The following is a 15,523-nucleotide window of genomic DNA, read 5'->3' on the forward strand; positions in this document are numbered from 1 at the left end:
ACTCTCGCGGAAACGGCCGCGAATCCGCAGAGTTTCCCCGCAGGCAAATCGCGCGGGGAAACTCTGCCATAGGGGACAACGGCGCCGCCGGCCGAATCGCTTGCAGTAGCGATTCGGCCGGAAACCCCCACAGAATTCGCGGCGGAGGCTGCGATTCCCATAGCCGTGCATGGCACGGCTGATGGGAATCGCCTGCGATCCCGCCCACCCGCTCAGTGCCGGCGTGCGTCTACGAGACGCACGCCGCACTAGTGGAAACGAGCCCTCAAGCTTTTATTGGCCTCAAAATGTACACTAGACCATTGCTTGGCACATTTTGTTAAGTTACAGGAAAAAAAGGTTATGAAAATTAATTGGATCACTTTTTGCTCAGAAATCCAGCAGAAACTGAACCCCAGGGAGGTTGAACATTTCTGATTGGCTGGATCCAGAGATTCACTGGGAATTTGTTGGAGAGGCGAAATGGTAAGGGCTATGCAAATAACCACTCTCCTGAAGTTTATAAAACAACTCTAAAATAAGCCAAAAAAAATAATCGATAGTAGAAGGGATCTACAAAACAATATCAATTTATTCACACTTCTGGACGGTAAAACTAGCAGAGACTCACTACAGTTCTCCAAATATCTGTCTAAATTTTTCTTTATCCAGAATCTGAGCAAACCGTAGCGTAAAATATAGTACATGTGGACTACTGTATGTTTGAAGCTGAAGGATGATTTCCCTTTTAGAGTCACCAGTTTCTGATAGCTTTTTCACATCCTCAATCGGCAAATAAATGTCTTTTCTGCCACCCCAAAAGGTCAAGTGGGCAACTTTCAGAGTTGTTGCTTCTTGGTTGATGTAGATCATCCCTATAAATCTGCGGAGATAATAGGAGAGGCTGTACAGCATGCCACCGGCAAAGGCGGCAATGCCAGTGCAATAAACAACAGACACAAGCGTGACTTGCTCCTGCAAGTACGAGTAATAAATAGGTGGAAGGAGTACAACAGTTAATGCGGTCTGTAGGATCTTCAGCCTGGAAACAAACCTACAGAACCTGATGGCAGGGAACTTGTAGATCAGATGATAATCGTTAGGTGCATCGTTCTTGTCAGGATGTGCATCGTTCTTCATGTCAGGAGAAGATGAATAGAACATGTATGCGCTTTGTACTTGTGGGATCTCATATTTACAAAACAAATGGGAAGAAGCGGCTTGTGTCCTCCGGGAATACTTGTCGCTTTGAATGAAGCTTGCTCTGCTATGGAGTCTTGCGCTCCACGTCCGTGTAGATAACTGTCGACTGATAGGTCTGACCAATACAGACAAAGCTAAAATATGGGACATGTTTATGGTTCCTATTGGAAGAAAACAAAATATTATACAAATAAGCCTGTCTTCAAGAAATTTTCCTATAGCATTAGAAGTCAAACAAAACTTAAAGCAAACCCGAGCTAAAGCTTGGGTGAAAAATCCCATACTTACCGAAGGCTCTTAAGGGCATGCATGTAATTTAGGTGCCAGGAAATGTGGGTGTAGGGTAAAGCTGAAAAACAGCTCACCCTGCTATTGCAATAGTCCTGGCGGCATTATTTACTATTCCCCCTCCAGGCCGCCACGGACTCAAGGGTAAGATGCAATTTGGCTTCCAGCTATTTCTGGATGTAATTCATATCACGGCCTACAGTGGGGCATGGTGTGCCCAAATTTCCTGTGCTGTTTTTGCCTGTCTCGTCCAGAGGCTTCTCATGCTATCTTCCGATGTTTGCCGGGACCCTCCAGAACATCAGGGCCGCGCTCCTCTTATGGCACGACACACAGCAATGCATCACACGTGCATCAAAACACTCCCCGAAAACCTTCAATCAACTGAAAAATTTGATCAGGTTCATTGAATTGAAAATTTTAAAAAATTGTAATGTGTGGGGCCACGTTTAGAGTACACTGACCAGATAAGGGCACACAGGAACAACCAATCATTACACTCACCATGTATGGTGGCACGGAAACAGCCAATCATTAAGCCCTATCTACACCATACAATTTTTTGTCCAATTCGATTAATTCCAACATGTCCGATCGGGATTCAATTTGCCATTGCATTGCATAGGCCCATAGGGGGGCACAGGGGTGCATATTATTTCAGCGCGGTGAGAGCCGAATGACGGTGCGGCGAGAGCCGATAAACTCTGAGGCGGCATTAAATACTATTCTCCCTCCGAGTTGTCGCAACTCAGAGGGAGATGTAATTCGGGGTCTGGCAGCCGCCAGAGCCCCGAATTACCACTACGCGCCCCGCGCAGCATAGCATTGCTGCTATGGGGCACCCAGTTTCGGCGCTCGGCTCTGAAAGCCGCGCGCCGAAATCAGCTGATCCAGGACACAGTAAAAGACAATGGCTGTTCCTGTGTGTGTGTGTGTCCCCTCGGTGGTCAGTGTACTAAGTGACCCTGAACTTTGCCGAGATTATAATGAGGCTCAGGATGCTATTGCGGACAGGAACGCGTAGGAGAAGCGTGGCCAGGCCTGTCAGCAAAGTGAAAGTAGCTGGCGGTAAGGGACAGGAGGATCCGATCGTGACTGCGAGGGCATGGGACAGCTGCAGGGGGCTGGTAGAAGCCCCAGATTAAACTGTTTTTTTTTTGTAGGTTTAAAGAGAACCAGAGATCAGTGTTGCCAACTCATCCCTTTAATTACTGACACATCTAAGTTATACAGGTTCTGGGGTTATTTTCACATAATCAGTGCCTTAACTGCATCTATCTAGCCACAAAACCTGTATAATTCATATGTGTCAGTAATTAAAGGGATGAGTTGGCAACACTGCCAGAGATGTTCGGGGGTAAAGCTCTTATACATACCTGGGGCTTTCTCCAGCCCCATAAGCCTGGATCGCTCCCACGCCGCCGTCCTCCGCTGCCTGTATCCGCTGATACCGGGTCCTGTACTTTCAGCCAGTCGGCGGAAGCACGCGGCCAATTTTACGCATCACAGGGGCTCCCTCCATATCCTTACGCGTGCGGCTCCACACTACGCAGCCGCATGCGTAAGGGTATGGAGGGAGCCCCTGTGTATGCGGAAAAATGGTCGCGTCCGCCGGAAGTGACGGGACCCGGTACTGGCGACAGAGGAAGCGGAGGAAGGCGGCGTGGGAGCGATCCAGGCTTATGGGGCTGGAGGAAGCCCCAGGTATGTATAAAAGCTTTTTCATTTTTTGTACTCTGTTCGTCTCTGGTTCCCTTTACATGTCTCTTTAAAGGGCAACTGAAGTGAGAGGGATATGAAGGCTGCCATATTTATTTCCTTTTAAGCAATACCAGTTGCCTGTCTGTCTTTTTGATCCTCTGCCTCTAATACCTTTAGCCATAGACCCTGAACAAGCATGCAGCAGATCAGCTGTTTGACTTTATTCTCAGATCTGACACGATTATCTGCATGCTCCTTTCAAGTGTGATTCAGTCACTACTACAGCCAAATATAACAGGAGCACTGCCAGGCAACTGGTATTGTTTAAACGGAAAAAAATATGGCAGCCTCCATTTACCTCACTTCAGTTGCCCTGTAAGTGTCCCTCTTTCTGATCTGAAAAGGTTGGAAGGTATGACAGTAGGTGGAGTAGTAACTTTTCTTTGCAAAACAAATGTTTGCCTAATAGAAGTTCTGGTTCACTATGAGCGTGCTGGGCATGTAGAGAATCACGTGTCCTCTGTACAAATGTAATCCAGCAATCACATGCAACGCCACTGCTGTAACATGGCCTACCTGCAAAATTGCTCACCAGCCACAATGCCCCTCCTAGCGTGCGGAGCGTATTAACTCAGATTTGCGCAGCAGTTTCTAAGCGAGAACGGTCTGACAGTCAAAGGCACTTTTGGTGCGTCCATGGACGCACAGTACGTTCGGTTCTCCCATAGGTCACGCGTACGCCTGCGTTCCAATACGGATAACGTGATACGTGCGCTCCTGCGTTCCATTACAGGTCACGTGACACACTCAGATCATGTGACAGGGAAGTAGTGATGTGGCCGATAGAAGAGTGGAGGTCGGAAGTTTCATTCATCATCAGGAAGCAGGCGTGCGTGCAGAGTAGTCATGGCGGAGCAGGGGACCGTGTTGTGTCTGTTTGACGTGGATGGCACACTGACAGCTGCAAGGCAGGTACTTGTATTCCTCTCAGCTTGCTGTTCAGGAGTGCTCTGTCTATACTGCTTGTCTGTGTAATGACTAACCAGCTTTCTGCACTTCCAAGTGGAGAGTTGTTTTTTGGGGGGTAACCTATATGGCCTCTCAAACCAGGGTGTGATGGTTGTTCTGTGAGAAAGGAAATGGTCTTTAAGATTAAGCTGTTAAAGAACCACTCCAGCGATAAAAGTAAGCAGTTAGTTTCCTGGCAAAACCGATAGGTTTTGGACTAGTCCATCTCCTCATAGGGGATTCTTTGGGTTTTCTTTGTTTCTCATAAGTATTTCCTGAACTACAGTTGCTAAGTGACAAGATAGTGTGCAAGTGAGTAGGTAGGCTAGCACGTATCTCTCTATTTTGATAGTTAAACTGCTGTTCAGGAAATGCCTTTAAAAACAAAGAAAACCCAGAGAATCCCCTGTGAGGAGATGGACTAGTCCAAAACCTGTCGATTCTGTCAGATTTTAACTGCCTACTTTTTTTGTGATAGTGATCCTTTAAGTTAATACGATCCAAATGCTTGTATGCCTGCTTATGGAATGCAACCGAGTCTGTGACTTGGTTTAAAGTGGAACTCTGTCTAAATGTTTAGGGTGTTAAATTCAAGGCTGTGGCATAAATTGTGCCTCCCGGCCTCACATGACTGCTCCCACTTGGCAATGTCGCTATCTCCAGTCATGTTTGTGACAGGAATAATGGGCACTAGCCTAGTTACAGTGAGCCAGTGGGAGCAGCTTAGAAAGAAATGAAAAAAATGAATTATTATTTAGGATTCATATAGCACCAACATCTTCTGCAGAGCTGTACAGAGTAATTAGTCTTGTCATTTAATTGTCCCTCAGAGGGGCTGACAATCTAATCTCTACCATAATCCTATCTATGTATGTATCGTAGTCTAGGACCAATTCAGGGGTAAGCCAATTAACTCATCTGTATGGTTTTGGGTTGTGGGAGGAACCTGGAGTGCCCAGAGTAAACCCACGCAGACACCGGGAGAACATACAAACTCTGTGTAGATAGTGCCCTGGCTTGGATTTGAACCATGGACCCAGCACTGCATTGCTATCCACTATGCCACCGTGCATGGCAAAATTTCTGACTCCAGTGCATGTCTTATTCTATAGACTGTTGAATGCATGGGCACCAGTATGGTTGAGGTGACCCAGCTGAAAACCTCATAGGGAACAGTTCTCCAATCACAGCACTCTCTACTACTTGAAATGTTCTAATTGGCTAAAAATGATATCGCATGATATTGAGAGTTGCTGTGCCCTAAGTTTTATTACTATTTGTGTTCTTGGTGTGCACATTTCTTCTTGTGACCTCTCTTGTTGCTAGACAAGCACGCTGTGAGCTCAACTCCCAGTATCTCTGTGTGTAATGCATTCTCTAAATGCACTCAGTAGCCAGATTATTAGAGATGCCGTACCGTAGTATTTGTTGTAGGTAAGGGAAGCCTGTCGGCACCTACTCTGCGAATAGAGCTTTTTAATTTTTGCAATGTTTGTAGGGCCTGTGTTGTCATAGGTCTGTGCATGTGGTGGTGGGGTAGCGTTGCCTTAGCCATGTGCACTTGTGGGGAGGACGGTCCTTTGTTCATCTTTGGTATGCAGAGAGGTCCATTAAAGGGGAACTGAAGAGAGGTATATGGAGGCTGCCATGTTTGTTTCCTTTTAAGCAATACCAGTTGCCTGGCAGCCCTGCTGATCCTCTGCCTCTAATACTATTAGCCATAGCCCCTATACAAGCATGCAGCAGATCAGGTGTTTCAGACTTTAAAGTCAGATCTGACAAGACTAGCTTCATGCTTCAGTGTTCTCCCCAGAAATTTTTTTCCAGCCGGGTGGCATGAAATAGTAGCCGGGTGGCATGAAATAGTAGCCGGGTGGCATGAGAAAGTAGCTGGGTGGGTGAGATGAGAGAATGCAGGGCCAGGGCTTCTGTGAGCAATTATGCTTACAGAATAGGAGGAGGTGAGCGAATGACAGCCGGGTGCTCATCAAAACTAGCTGGGTGAAGCACCCGGCTAAAAGATCCTGGGGAGAACACTGTGCTTGTTTCTGGTGTTATTCAGATATTACTGCAGAGAAATAGACCAGCAGGGCTGCCAGGCAACTGGTATTGATAAAAAGGAAATAAATATGGCAGCCTCTATACCTCTTACTTAATTTCCCCTTTTAAAGGAGAACTGTAGTGAGAGGGATATGGAGGCTGCCATATTTATTTCCTTTTATACCAGTTGCCTGGCAGCCCTGATGGTCTATTTGCCTAAAGAAGTGTCTGAATCACACCAGAAACCAGCATGCAGCTAATCTTGTCATATCTGTCTAAATTTGTCAGAAACACCTGATCTGCTGCATGCTTGTTCAGGGCCTATGGCTGAAAGTATTAGAGGCAGAGGATTAGCTGAATAGCCAGGCAACTGGTATTGCTTAAAGGAAATAAATATGGCAGCCTCCATATACCTCTCACTACAGTTCTCCTTTAAAGCCGATATCGCTTCCATTTAGGAGTGGGCGTTGCGGAAGTGATGTGTGATGTCCTTCATCTTGGGGGCGTCTGGTTGAAGCTGGAATGTTTATTCACAAAGTGAAAGTAAAAACACATTACCTCTTGTGTACTGTTCACAGTACACAGGGTTAAAGTGTGGTGACATCTAGGGGGCAAAAACTATAAAAGTACATTTACAAACATAAGCTATATATAATAAATTATTAAACTAACCTTTTCACACCTCTCCCCCATAGTTACCACCATAAAGCACAAAAAAAAACAAAGTGACAGCATTTAAAAAACAAAACCCAAACCATATAGTTAGCTTAGGGACTCAGCTTTTTTTTTAAAAAAAAAATGTATGTCAGGGGGGTATATTACTGTTATTTTTGCAAATAAGGACTTGTGATTATTGATATAGTATACAGAAACACAAAATGGAAAAATACACCTTTTATTGCAAATTAAAATATTGTCAGCAAACATTGTGCTAGTGGTATAATTTTAAATGTTATAATAAAATGTATGGGTTTTATTTACGGTAGAACATTTTTATTTAACAGAGATTTTTATTGGTTTTTAAAGGCCAATGGCCAACTAACAAGTAACCCAGAGTGCATTCGGGTATAAAATGGTTACAGCCTTTACATCATAGTATATCATGACATTGCAGGATCTTGCCAAATATAGATAATAGCCCATCAGCTAGGTATGTAAGTTAGTAAAGTGATATACCGGTAGTTGAAGTGAACCTCCGGACTAAAAATCAACTCAGCAGCACTGAAAAGGCTTGGTGTTTCTTTAACAGTTTCACAGCATCAGAACATTGTTTCTCTTATACAAGCCTCATTTTTAGCTGCACAGAAGAAAACTACCCGGGCATTTTTCCCCTGATGCTGTGCAAAGCATGATGGGATTTCTGATGTTGTTGTTCTCGTTCCGCAGTTTTGGTGGAATTTTTTTTTTTTTTTTTTTTTTTTACATTTTTAATTTGACATTTCAAGCCTAGTGTGTGTAGCTGGGAGGGGTTATCAGGACACAGGACAGTTGGAACTGTGTCTCATGCTCACTGTCACCTCCTTTCAACCAAAAAGATGGCTGCCCCCATGCCAAAATGGCAGCCCCCATGAATCACAAACATTTGCCTGTTCTTTTAAAACAGGGTGGGTAAACTAATATATTACCTATCTATTCTAATTAACATAACTAATGTAACTTAATAACAGTATGTTTCTTAAGGCTGAAGTTCCCCTTTGAGTTTACCAGGGATTTCCAGTCAGTCAATGTAGGTAATACTTGTAGTTTCCATTTTAATAAAAAAACATTCCCTTCCATAGAAGAGTAATATTCTGATCGCTTTTTATATTTATTACAACTGAAATCAGATAAAATTCCCAATAAACATTGATAGGCTGAAAGAACCCTTCTATCTGTCATTTATCACATGTAGATTGAACGTTTCCCTTCTGTGAATATTATAAAAAAAAAAAAAATGTGGCAAATGGTCCCTGCATCTTATGTCGAATACAGGATGTCCCCGATTTCCGAACGCCTGCCGATACGAACCACCACAATGTCTCACACTCCCTGTACTTTCTCCCGTGTAGCCTGCTCTGCCCCCTATGTAAGTAGAAGCGGCTGTGCGGGTTACATCATCAATGGCTCCAGCGGGAAACACAGACCTTTATTCTCCTGCGCGGCTCTCCCAAGTGACTGCTTCTGCTGATGACTTGATCAGCAGAAGCCGTCACTAGGCGGAGCAGTGAAGGAGACGAGAGGACGGTGTTCACCTCTAGAGCCATTGATGAGGTGAGACACACTGCCGCTTCTCCTACTTACACACGGGGACACAGGAGGCAAAACAGGGGGACTGAGGTGGCCACACTGGGAAGCGGGGACGCAGGAGGACACAATTAGAGAACATGATGCTCCCGGACCACGGACGCACCAGGTTTAGTATATAATTCCCTCCCCCCCCCCCCCCCCCCCCCTGGTTTTTGCCCTCTAAACCTGAATGCATCCTATATTGTACTTATAAAATAATTCTAAGCAAAAAATACCACCTCCCAAAAATGGATTTGTGCTTTCTCAGTTTTCAGGTCAGACCCTTCTTACTTGCTGAGGTGGCTGCTACCTTGCACAGAACTTAAGAGATCATCCTGCCCTCCTTATCTGTAAATCTGCAAAATGATAAAGAGAGAAGGTTAATGAGACTAGATGTAAGGAGGCCAGTACCAACTTACCAAGACAAAGCAATGGAGGAAATCTAGCCATCTGTTTGTATCTTTTGGAGGAGCTAGGAAGGGTGCTCAGGCCTCAAGATATCCAGATGGATAAGAGAATTGCTTGCCTGGGCATATAGTAATTTACAAATGGAACTTCCTTCACACATAAAGGCTCACTCACTTGTTTTGTTTTGTTTGTTTTTTTTAACTTGTAGAAAAATGCCCACCTTGGGTTCACAAAAAAAAAATAAAGTCTACCTGATTCGGGGGACTAGCTGGATCAGGTAGCTTCAATTACCGCCGCTCCTATGGCCAGAAATCCTCTGCTTTCACTTTGCGTGACCCCTGGGTCATGCAGGGAGAGGTGGGGAAGGTGTTAGGATTGCCCCCAGCCGGCATTTTGAAGTACTGCTTCTACTGCAAGGGGTAAACCTGATTCCCGCCCCCCCAGCGCATGGGGGGGGGGGGGGGGGGGGGGGCAGAGAGCAGTGCATAAGGGATAGGGGGACACAGAGGGATGTCATGACCCAGGGAACACGCCTCCTTGTCCCATCTTCCCCCATGCTGCGCCGCCTCGGGTACACTTTAAAGAACTGCAGGTTGAAGGTGGAACACAGCATTTTATATAAGTGATTCATTTAATCTTGTCAGGTGTTTCTGATTTTTGGGGTGGGGACCAGCACAATTTCAGCAGGAGCCGTCCTGGAGGACTCACCAGAACACTGCTACCAGTAAGCAGCCGTCACTTTCTTGGTTCCACAATTCTGCCTCCTTCAAAGTCATTTAACTAATTTGTTATGATACCAAGCATGCCATTATACGCAACTTATTGCAGTTGTGCCACGCTGCCACTATCGGTACCATCTATGTTAGAGTGGGGGGATGTCTGCAATAATTAGCCATACAGTGTACTACTAAGGAGAGTCTGTGGGGAACTAGTGACCCTTCCACAGTCTCCAGTTCCAGTCTGTAATGGATTTGTGTTATGTATTAATTTCAGGGACAAGAAATGGGTTGTACCAAGTCTCTGGGGGATTGAGAACAGTTGGAGCATGCCTCCTCACCTCAGACAGTAATAAATGTGAGGGTGTGGGGAGGAGACTTATTACCATTTTTTTCGTGTAAGTAAAAAGAAAAAAAATGGACTAAGATTGCAGACCATTATTAAAGAGGAACTACTGTATAGTGAAAGTAACACGATAATCTTTAGTTCTGCCAGGTGATCAGTACTGAATGTTTCTGAGAGTTCTGTGCACAGAGGGAGATATTGCTTTCTTGGCAGTTGGAAAAAGACGTTATTTCCCACAATGCAATGAGGTACACAGACAGCAAACTGTCAGGACCAAGGTCATGACATCACACTGTGGGAGGGGCTTCACCTTAATATCAGCCATACAGACAGCACCCCCCACCCAAAAGATCTGTTTGAGAAAAGGTAAAGATTTCTAGTGGGAAAGGGGGTATCGGCTACTGAGGGAATAAGGTTCAATCCTTGGTTTGTCCCAATGTAAAGCTGAACCATTGCAAAGTTAGCTGTTACATATGTAGCAACAGATTTGTGCAGATTTTTTACAATGCAGTCAGAAAAGAGCCACATACATTTCAGTTTTGTGTTAATTTTTATTAAGTAGCTATAATGTTCCATAACTTCCTTTTGTGTTTCTTTTCAGAAAGTCACTAGTGACATGGCAGAGTTTCTGCAGCGCTTGAGAAAACAAGTGAAGCTTGGAGTTGTTGGTGGTTCTGACTTTGAGAAAATCAAAGAACAGCTAGGAGATGATGGTAAGAAGAGGGAGAATTTGTTTTATGCATCTCAAGCAGTGGATCAATCTCGTTACTGCACAGCAGGGGTCCCCAAGCTTTTTCAGTCAATGGCCGGGTCAACATATTTCAGACTGCTTGGTGGCCGGAACATAGATAAAATGCTGTTGAAAAACATTACATTGAGGCTACTTACACACTAAGACGTTGCGTTAGGTGCAACGTTAAGGTCGCATAATGTGCACCTAACGCAACGCATGGTGGTGGTGGCAGAGGACGTTGGCAAAGAGCCGCGTTAAGCGGCTCTTTGATGCGTACTATAGTACGCATGCGCTGGTGGAGACCACGTGAGTGGAACACTCCGCATCACGTGGTCCCGCCAGTAACGTCAGCACAGTGCAGTGAATATTAATTAACCATGTGGCTAATCACTGCACCTGTGCAAGCAGGCTAACGCGGCAAAGCCGCTCTAACGCTATAGCATGCTGCACTCTAGATTGACGTGCAGCGTTACAATGTAACGCAACGTGGGCACTGTGAACAGCCCAATGCAGTTACATTGCTGTGCGTTGGGGGAGTGTTACAGGCTGCACTAACGTGCGCCTGTAACGTCTTACTGTGAAAGCAGCCTGAATCTAGGTATGGATGTACCCCAATCAAGCCCCGAGGAGACCTCCCAGCAGCAGCCATTCAGTCATGCGGCGCCCGAAGAACATCTTTGTGCACCAGACAGTGAAGCATATCCTGACGAGATGTCACCTGATGCAGAATTGGAAGCCAGCAAATTACTGCTTGTTGGCTTCTACAGTATATGGATGGGTGGGGCCAGCACTGTTATTCTATATGTGGGCTGCCGATATTTAAAGGTGCAGTTAGCCACATTTATAAGTTATACCTTTTGTGTTTGGGGGACAGTGAAAAAGCCTTGGGGGGCCACATTTGGCCCTCAGGCCATAGTTTGAGGACCACTGCTGTACAGCATAGATACTTTACTGAATGTTATTGCTAAACCTGTTTACTGAGCACAAGAGGAAGAATGCCTGACTCACTGCTTGTAGCAGAAAAGTGTGCTAACCATACTGTGCATACACAGCATGGGTTAATACTACCTCATGCACGTAGCACATGATCCTGTAAGTGCCACGTGATGAGTTTGTAGCGTGGCCATGATACACCACTAGTGCAGACCTTGCTATGACTCGTAGGGGGGGGGGGGGGGGGGATAGTAATTAACACTTGCCCGTTGAGTGCCAATATATGTTGGGGAGGGGGATTGCTGAGAACAATTTATATCAACCTTCGTGACACTGAACAATAAGAAATGGAATCTGATAAGGTACTAGTATGTTATGATTGAGACACAATAAATACAGTATCTAAATTAAATGGATACATCCTTGTTTCAACACACTCTCTCACTCTCACACTCACTCACTCACTCACTCACTCACTCACTCACTCACTCACTCACTCACTCTCTCACTCCCTCCTATACAAATAGTCAGGGTTGAAGTGTAAAAGCATGACTTGCATTTTGTGGCTCAGCAAACAGAAGGCCGGTTACATGTGAGGCTGAATCTCGTGGACATATATGAAGGAGCCCTGACTTGTTTAAGAATGTAATGTTAATGCCTACAAAGCAAGAGAAACGGCAAGCATATGACCAAATAATGATCTATATCACTCAGGATAACACATGGCAGGTGTAACTACAAAGTTGAGTATAAAAACAAAACAAAACTGCCACCTTTCAGTGTAGACTGTAAAAGGCATATGTGGTAAAAACAAAACGAAAGTATTTCCCATCCTCTCTGCAACACTTTTGCCCTTTTTTAGGTAGCATCTTGTGTGTCAGCACTCTCCATCCTCATCATCCCTTCTCATCAACCTTGTTTTTAAACTTTTTTTTTTTTTATTTATTTTTTTTCAGTGGTTGAAAAGTTTGATTACGTGTTTGCGGAAAATGGTCTCGTGGCATACAAGAATGGACAGTTTCTATGCAAAGAGGTCAGTGCTTTCATCCAGATGGTTTTTTGTTTTTTTTATATATTATTCAAGGTATATGAACTAAAATCTAATAAAAATATAGTCAGTAGCCTTAATAGTTATGCCTATGCTAACATTTTTAAGATTCTTTATCATCACATTAATAAGAAAATGCATAAATACACTAGTTTTATAAAATACAAAGAGCTGTGTAACAATGAGAGAGATATCAACAAAAGCAAATGTGTAATACATGCATATAATGGTTCTTTGATGGTAAATTCCAACTAGTTTCCACACAATGGGAGTATTTTCCTCCAACAACTAAGCTTATACATTAACTCTAATTAAATATTCATGTGTACATTCCTCTATACACAGAGCGAACAGACCCCAACCATTCTCCATATGCCAACTGCTAGTTCTAGTTTGGTCTGCTCTACTTCCATATCCATTAACCTCCTACTCCCATATAACCATGTAACATGTAGATTATATATTATCTGAGTTTGCTGGGCCATTCAAAAGAAAAGGGTAAAAACGAAAAAATAAATAAAAGGAAATAGATGGGGAAAGTAAAAGGGTGTAGATGAAGAAAGTGAAAAAGAAGAAATGGGTGGGAGAGATAGGAGGAGGAGGAGGGGATCTTCTCCAGGATCAGTGATGGCCAGAGATGCTGGAGGTGGGGGGAGAGAGGGTAATAAAGGGAGAAGACTGAGAAAGGGAATCAGCCAAGGACCATCTGTGGCCATTTATCCACCTGCATAAGCAGGTGGACCCTTCTCAAAGCCCAGGGCATTGCTACTTAACCACTTAAAGTGATCCTTAAGTAAAAAAAAAAAAGACTTTTACTCACCCGGGGCTTCCAATAGCCCCCTACAGCTGTCCGGTGCCCTCGCCGTGTCCCTCCGATCCTCGTGAACCTTTCGCCATCAGGAGCCGACAGGCTGGGAACGCGAGTGATTCTTCGCGTTCCCAGCCACAATTGCGCCCTCTATGCTGCTATATGCTTCATGCTACATGCTATAGCAGCACTCTGCTCCTAACGGCGAAACCGGAAGTGGCTGCCGGTGGGGACACGAGGATCGGAGGGACACGGCGAGGGCACCGGACAGCTGCAGGGGGCTATTGGAAGCCCCAGGTGAGTAAAAGTCGTTTTTTTTTTTTTTTTTTTTTTCCATTCAGACCACTGCAGCTTTAACGGTTTATTGCTCGGTCATACAACCTACCACCTAAATGAATTTTACCTCCTTTTCTTGTCCCTAATGTAGCTTTCTTTTGGTGCTATTTTTTCACTTTCTGTGATAACATTTGTCAAAGTAAAATTTCTGTATACATTTTTGTCCAAATTATGCTGTCTTTGATTAAAAAAAAAAAAAAAAAAAAAAAAAATACCCATTCAGTGTATATTTATTGGTTTGGGTAAAAGTTATAGCGTTTACAAAGTATGGTGCAAAAAGTGAATTTTCCCATTTTGAAGCATCTCCGACTTTTCTGACCACCTGTCAGGTTTCATGAGGTGCTAGAATTCCAGGATAGTATAAATACCCCCCAAATGACCTTATTTTGGAAAGAAGACATCCCAAAGCATTCACTGAGAGGCATGGTGAGTTCATAGATTTTATTTTTTTGTCACAAGTTAGCGGAAAATGACACTTTGTGACCAAAAAAAAAAAATCCATTTCTGCTAACTTGTGATAAAAAAAAAAATTAAATCTGCCACGGACTCACCATGCCCCTCTCTGAATACTTTGGGATGTCTACTTTCCAAAATGGGGTCATTTGTGGGGTGTGTATACTGTCCTGGCATTTTGTGGGGTGCTAAATTGTAAGCACCCCTGTAAAGCCTAAAGGTGCTCATAGGACTTTGGGCCCCTTAGCGCACCTAGGCTGCAATAAAGTGTCACACATGTGGTATCGCCGTCCTCAGGAGAAATAGTATAATGTGTTTTGGGGTGTATTTTTACACATGCCCATGCTGGGTGGGAGAAAGATCTCTGTAAATGAGTTTTGTTTTTGTTTTTTTACACAAACTCATTTACAGAGATATTTCTCCCACCCAGCATGGGTATGTGTAAAAATACACCCCAAAACACATTATACTATTTCTCCTGAGTACGGCAATACCACATGTGACTTTTTTTTTTTTTTTTTTTTTTTTTTTTTGCAACCTAGGTGCGCTAAGGGGCCCAACGTCCTATTCACAGGTCATTTTGAGGCACTTGGTATCAAGACTACTCCTCACGGTTTAGGGCCCCTAAAATGCCAGGGCAGTATAGGAACCCCACAAGTGACCCCATTTTAGAAAGCAGACACCCCAAGGTATTCCGCTAGGTGAATGGGGAGTTCATAGAAGATTTTATTTTTTGTCCGTGCAAGCAATGCACTGGCGAGTTGATCAGAGCGGGTCTGGGGAGCTATTTGAGGGTGTGGCGGGTGATTGGGTGCCTGCAAGGGGCAGATTAGGGTCTGATCTGATGGGTAGCAGTGACAGGTGGTGACGGGGTGTTTTGATGGCTGATTAGAGGGGAGAGCAGATGTAAACAATGCACTTTCAGAGGTGATTTGGGGGTGGGTCTGTGGGCAATCTGAGGGTGTAGTCCAATCACAGCAGCGCGTCCAGGAATCACAAATTACTGCCTGCTTCTTCAACCTAGGTTTAAGAGAGAAAGTTGCATAGCGTGTATCCTTTAGCACTAGTACACCCTGTGTTAACACACACACTGTGCAAAGGGAGTTCAAACACCGCATGCAGGTAGGGGGTCAGACTCCCCCCCCCCCCCCCCCCCCGTTTTCCCCTGCTCACCAAAAAGACACTTTAAACCAGGCACATCAAATGAGCAGCAGCAGTAGATTCTAAAAAACATGAACAGAACCGCCTCACATGGCAT

The 15,523-nt window shown here is 44.4% G+C and overlaps 2 protein-coding genes across 2 annotated transcripts in view; one reads left to right on the forward strand and one right to left on the reverse strand.

Annotated features, from left to right (window-relative positions):
• Positions 1–553: 553 nt before the first annotated feature.
• TMEM186 (transmembrane protein 186) lies at positions 554–3,904 on the reverse strand. Its single transcript, XM_068246834.1, has 2 exons — positions 3,748–3,904; positions 554–1,343 (listed from the first exon to the last, which is right to left on the reverse strand). The coding sequence occupies exon 2, from the start codon at positions 1,330–1,332 to the stop codon at positions 610–612; it is 723 nt and encodes a 240-aa protein (XP_068102935.1). The 5' UTR covers positions 1,333–1,343; positions 3,748–3,904; the 3' UTR covers positions 554–609.
• Positions 3,905–3,983: 79 nt separating this feature from the next.
• Positions 3,984–15,523, forward strand: part of PMM2 (phosphomannomutase 2) — a 34,703-nt gene continuing 23,163 nt past the window's right edge. Inside the window, exons 1-3 of the mRNA XM_068244654.1 lie at positions 3,984–4,143; positions 10,556–10,667; positions 12,577–12,653. Coding sequence (XP_068100755.1) covers positions 4,078–4,143; positions 10,556–10,667; positions 12,577–12,653 — 255 coding nt within the window. The 5' untranslated portion in view covers positions 3,984–4,077. The remainder of the gene's footprint in view (positions 4,144–10,555; positions 10,668–12,576; positions 12,654–15,523) is intronic.

The sequence above is a fragment of the Hyperolius riggenbachi genome, chromosome 7 (genome assembly GCF_040937935.1).
Source record: "Hyperolius riggenbachi isolate aHypRig1 chromosome 7, aHypRig1.pri, whole genome shotgun sequence".
Classification (NCBI taxonomy): domain Eukaryota; kingdom Metazoa; phylum Chordata; class Amphibia; order Anura; family Hyperoliidae; genus Hyperolius; species Hyperolius riggenbachi.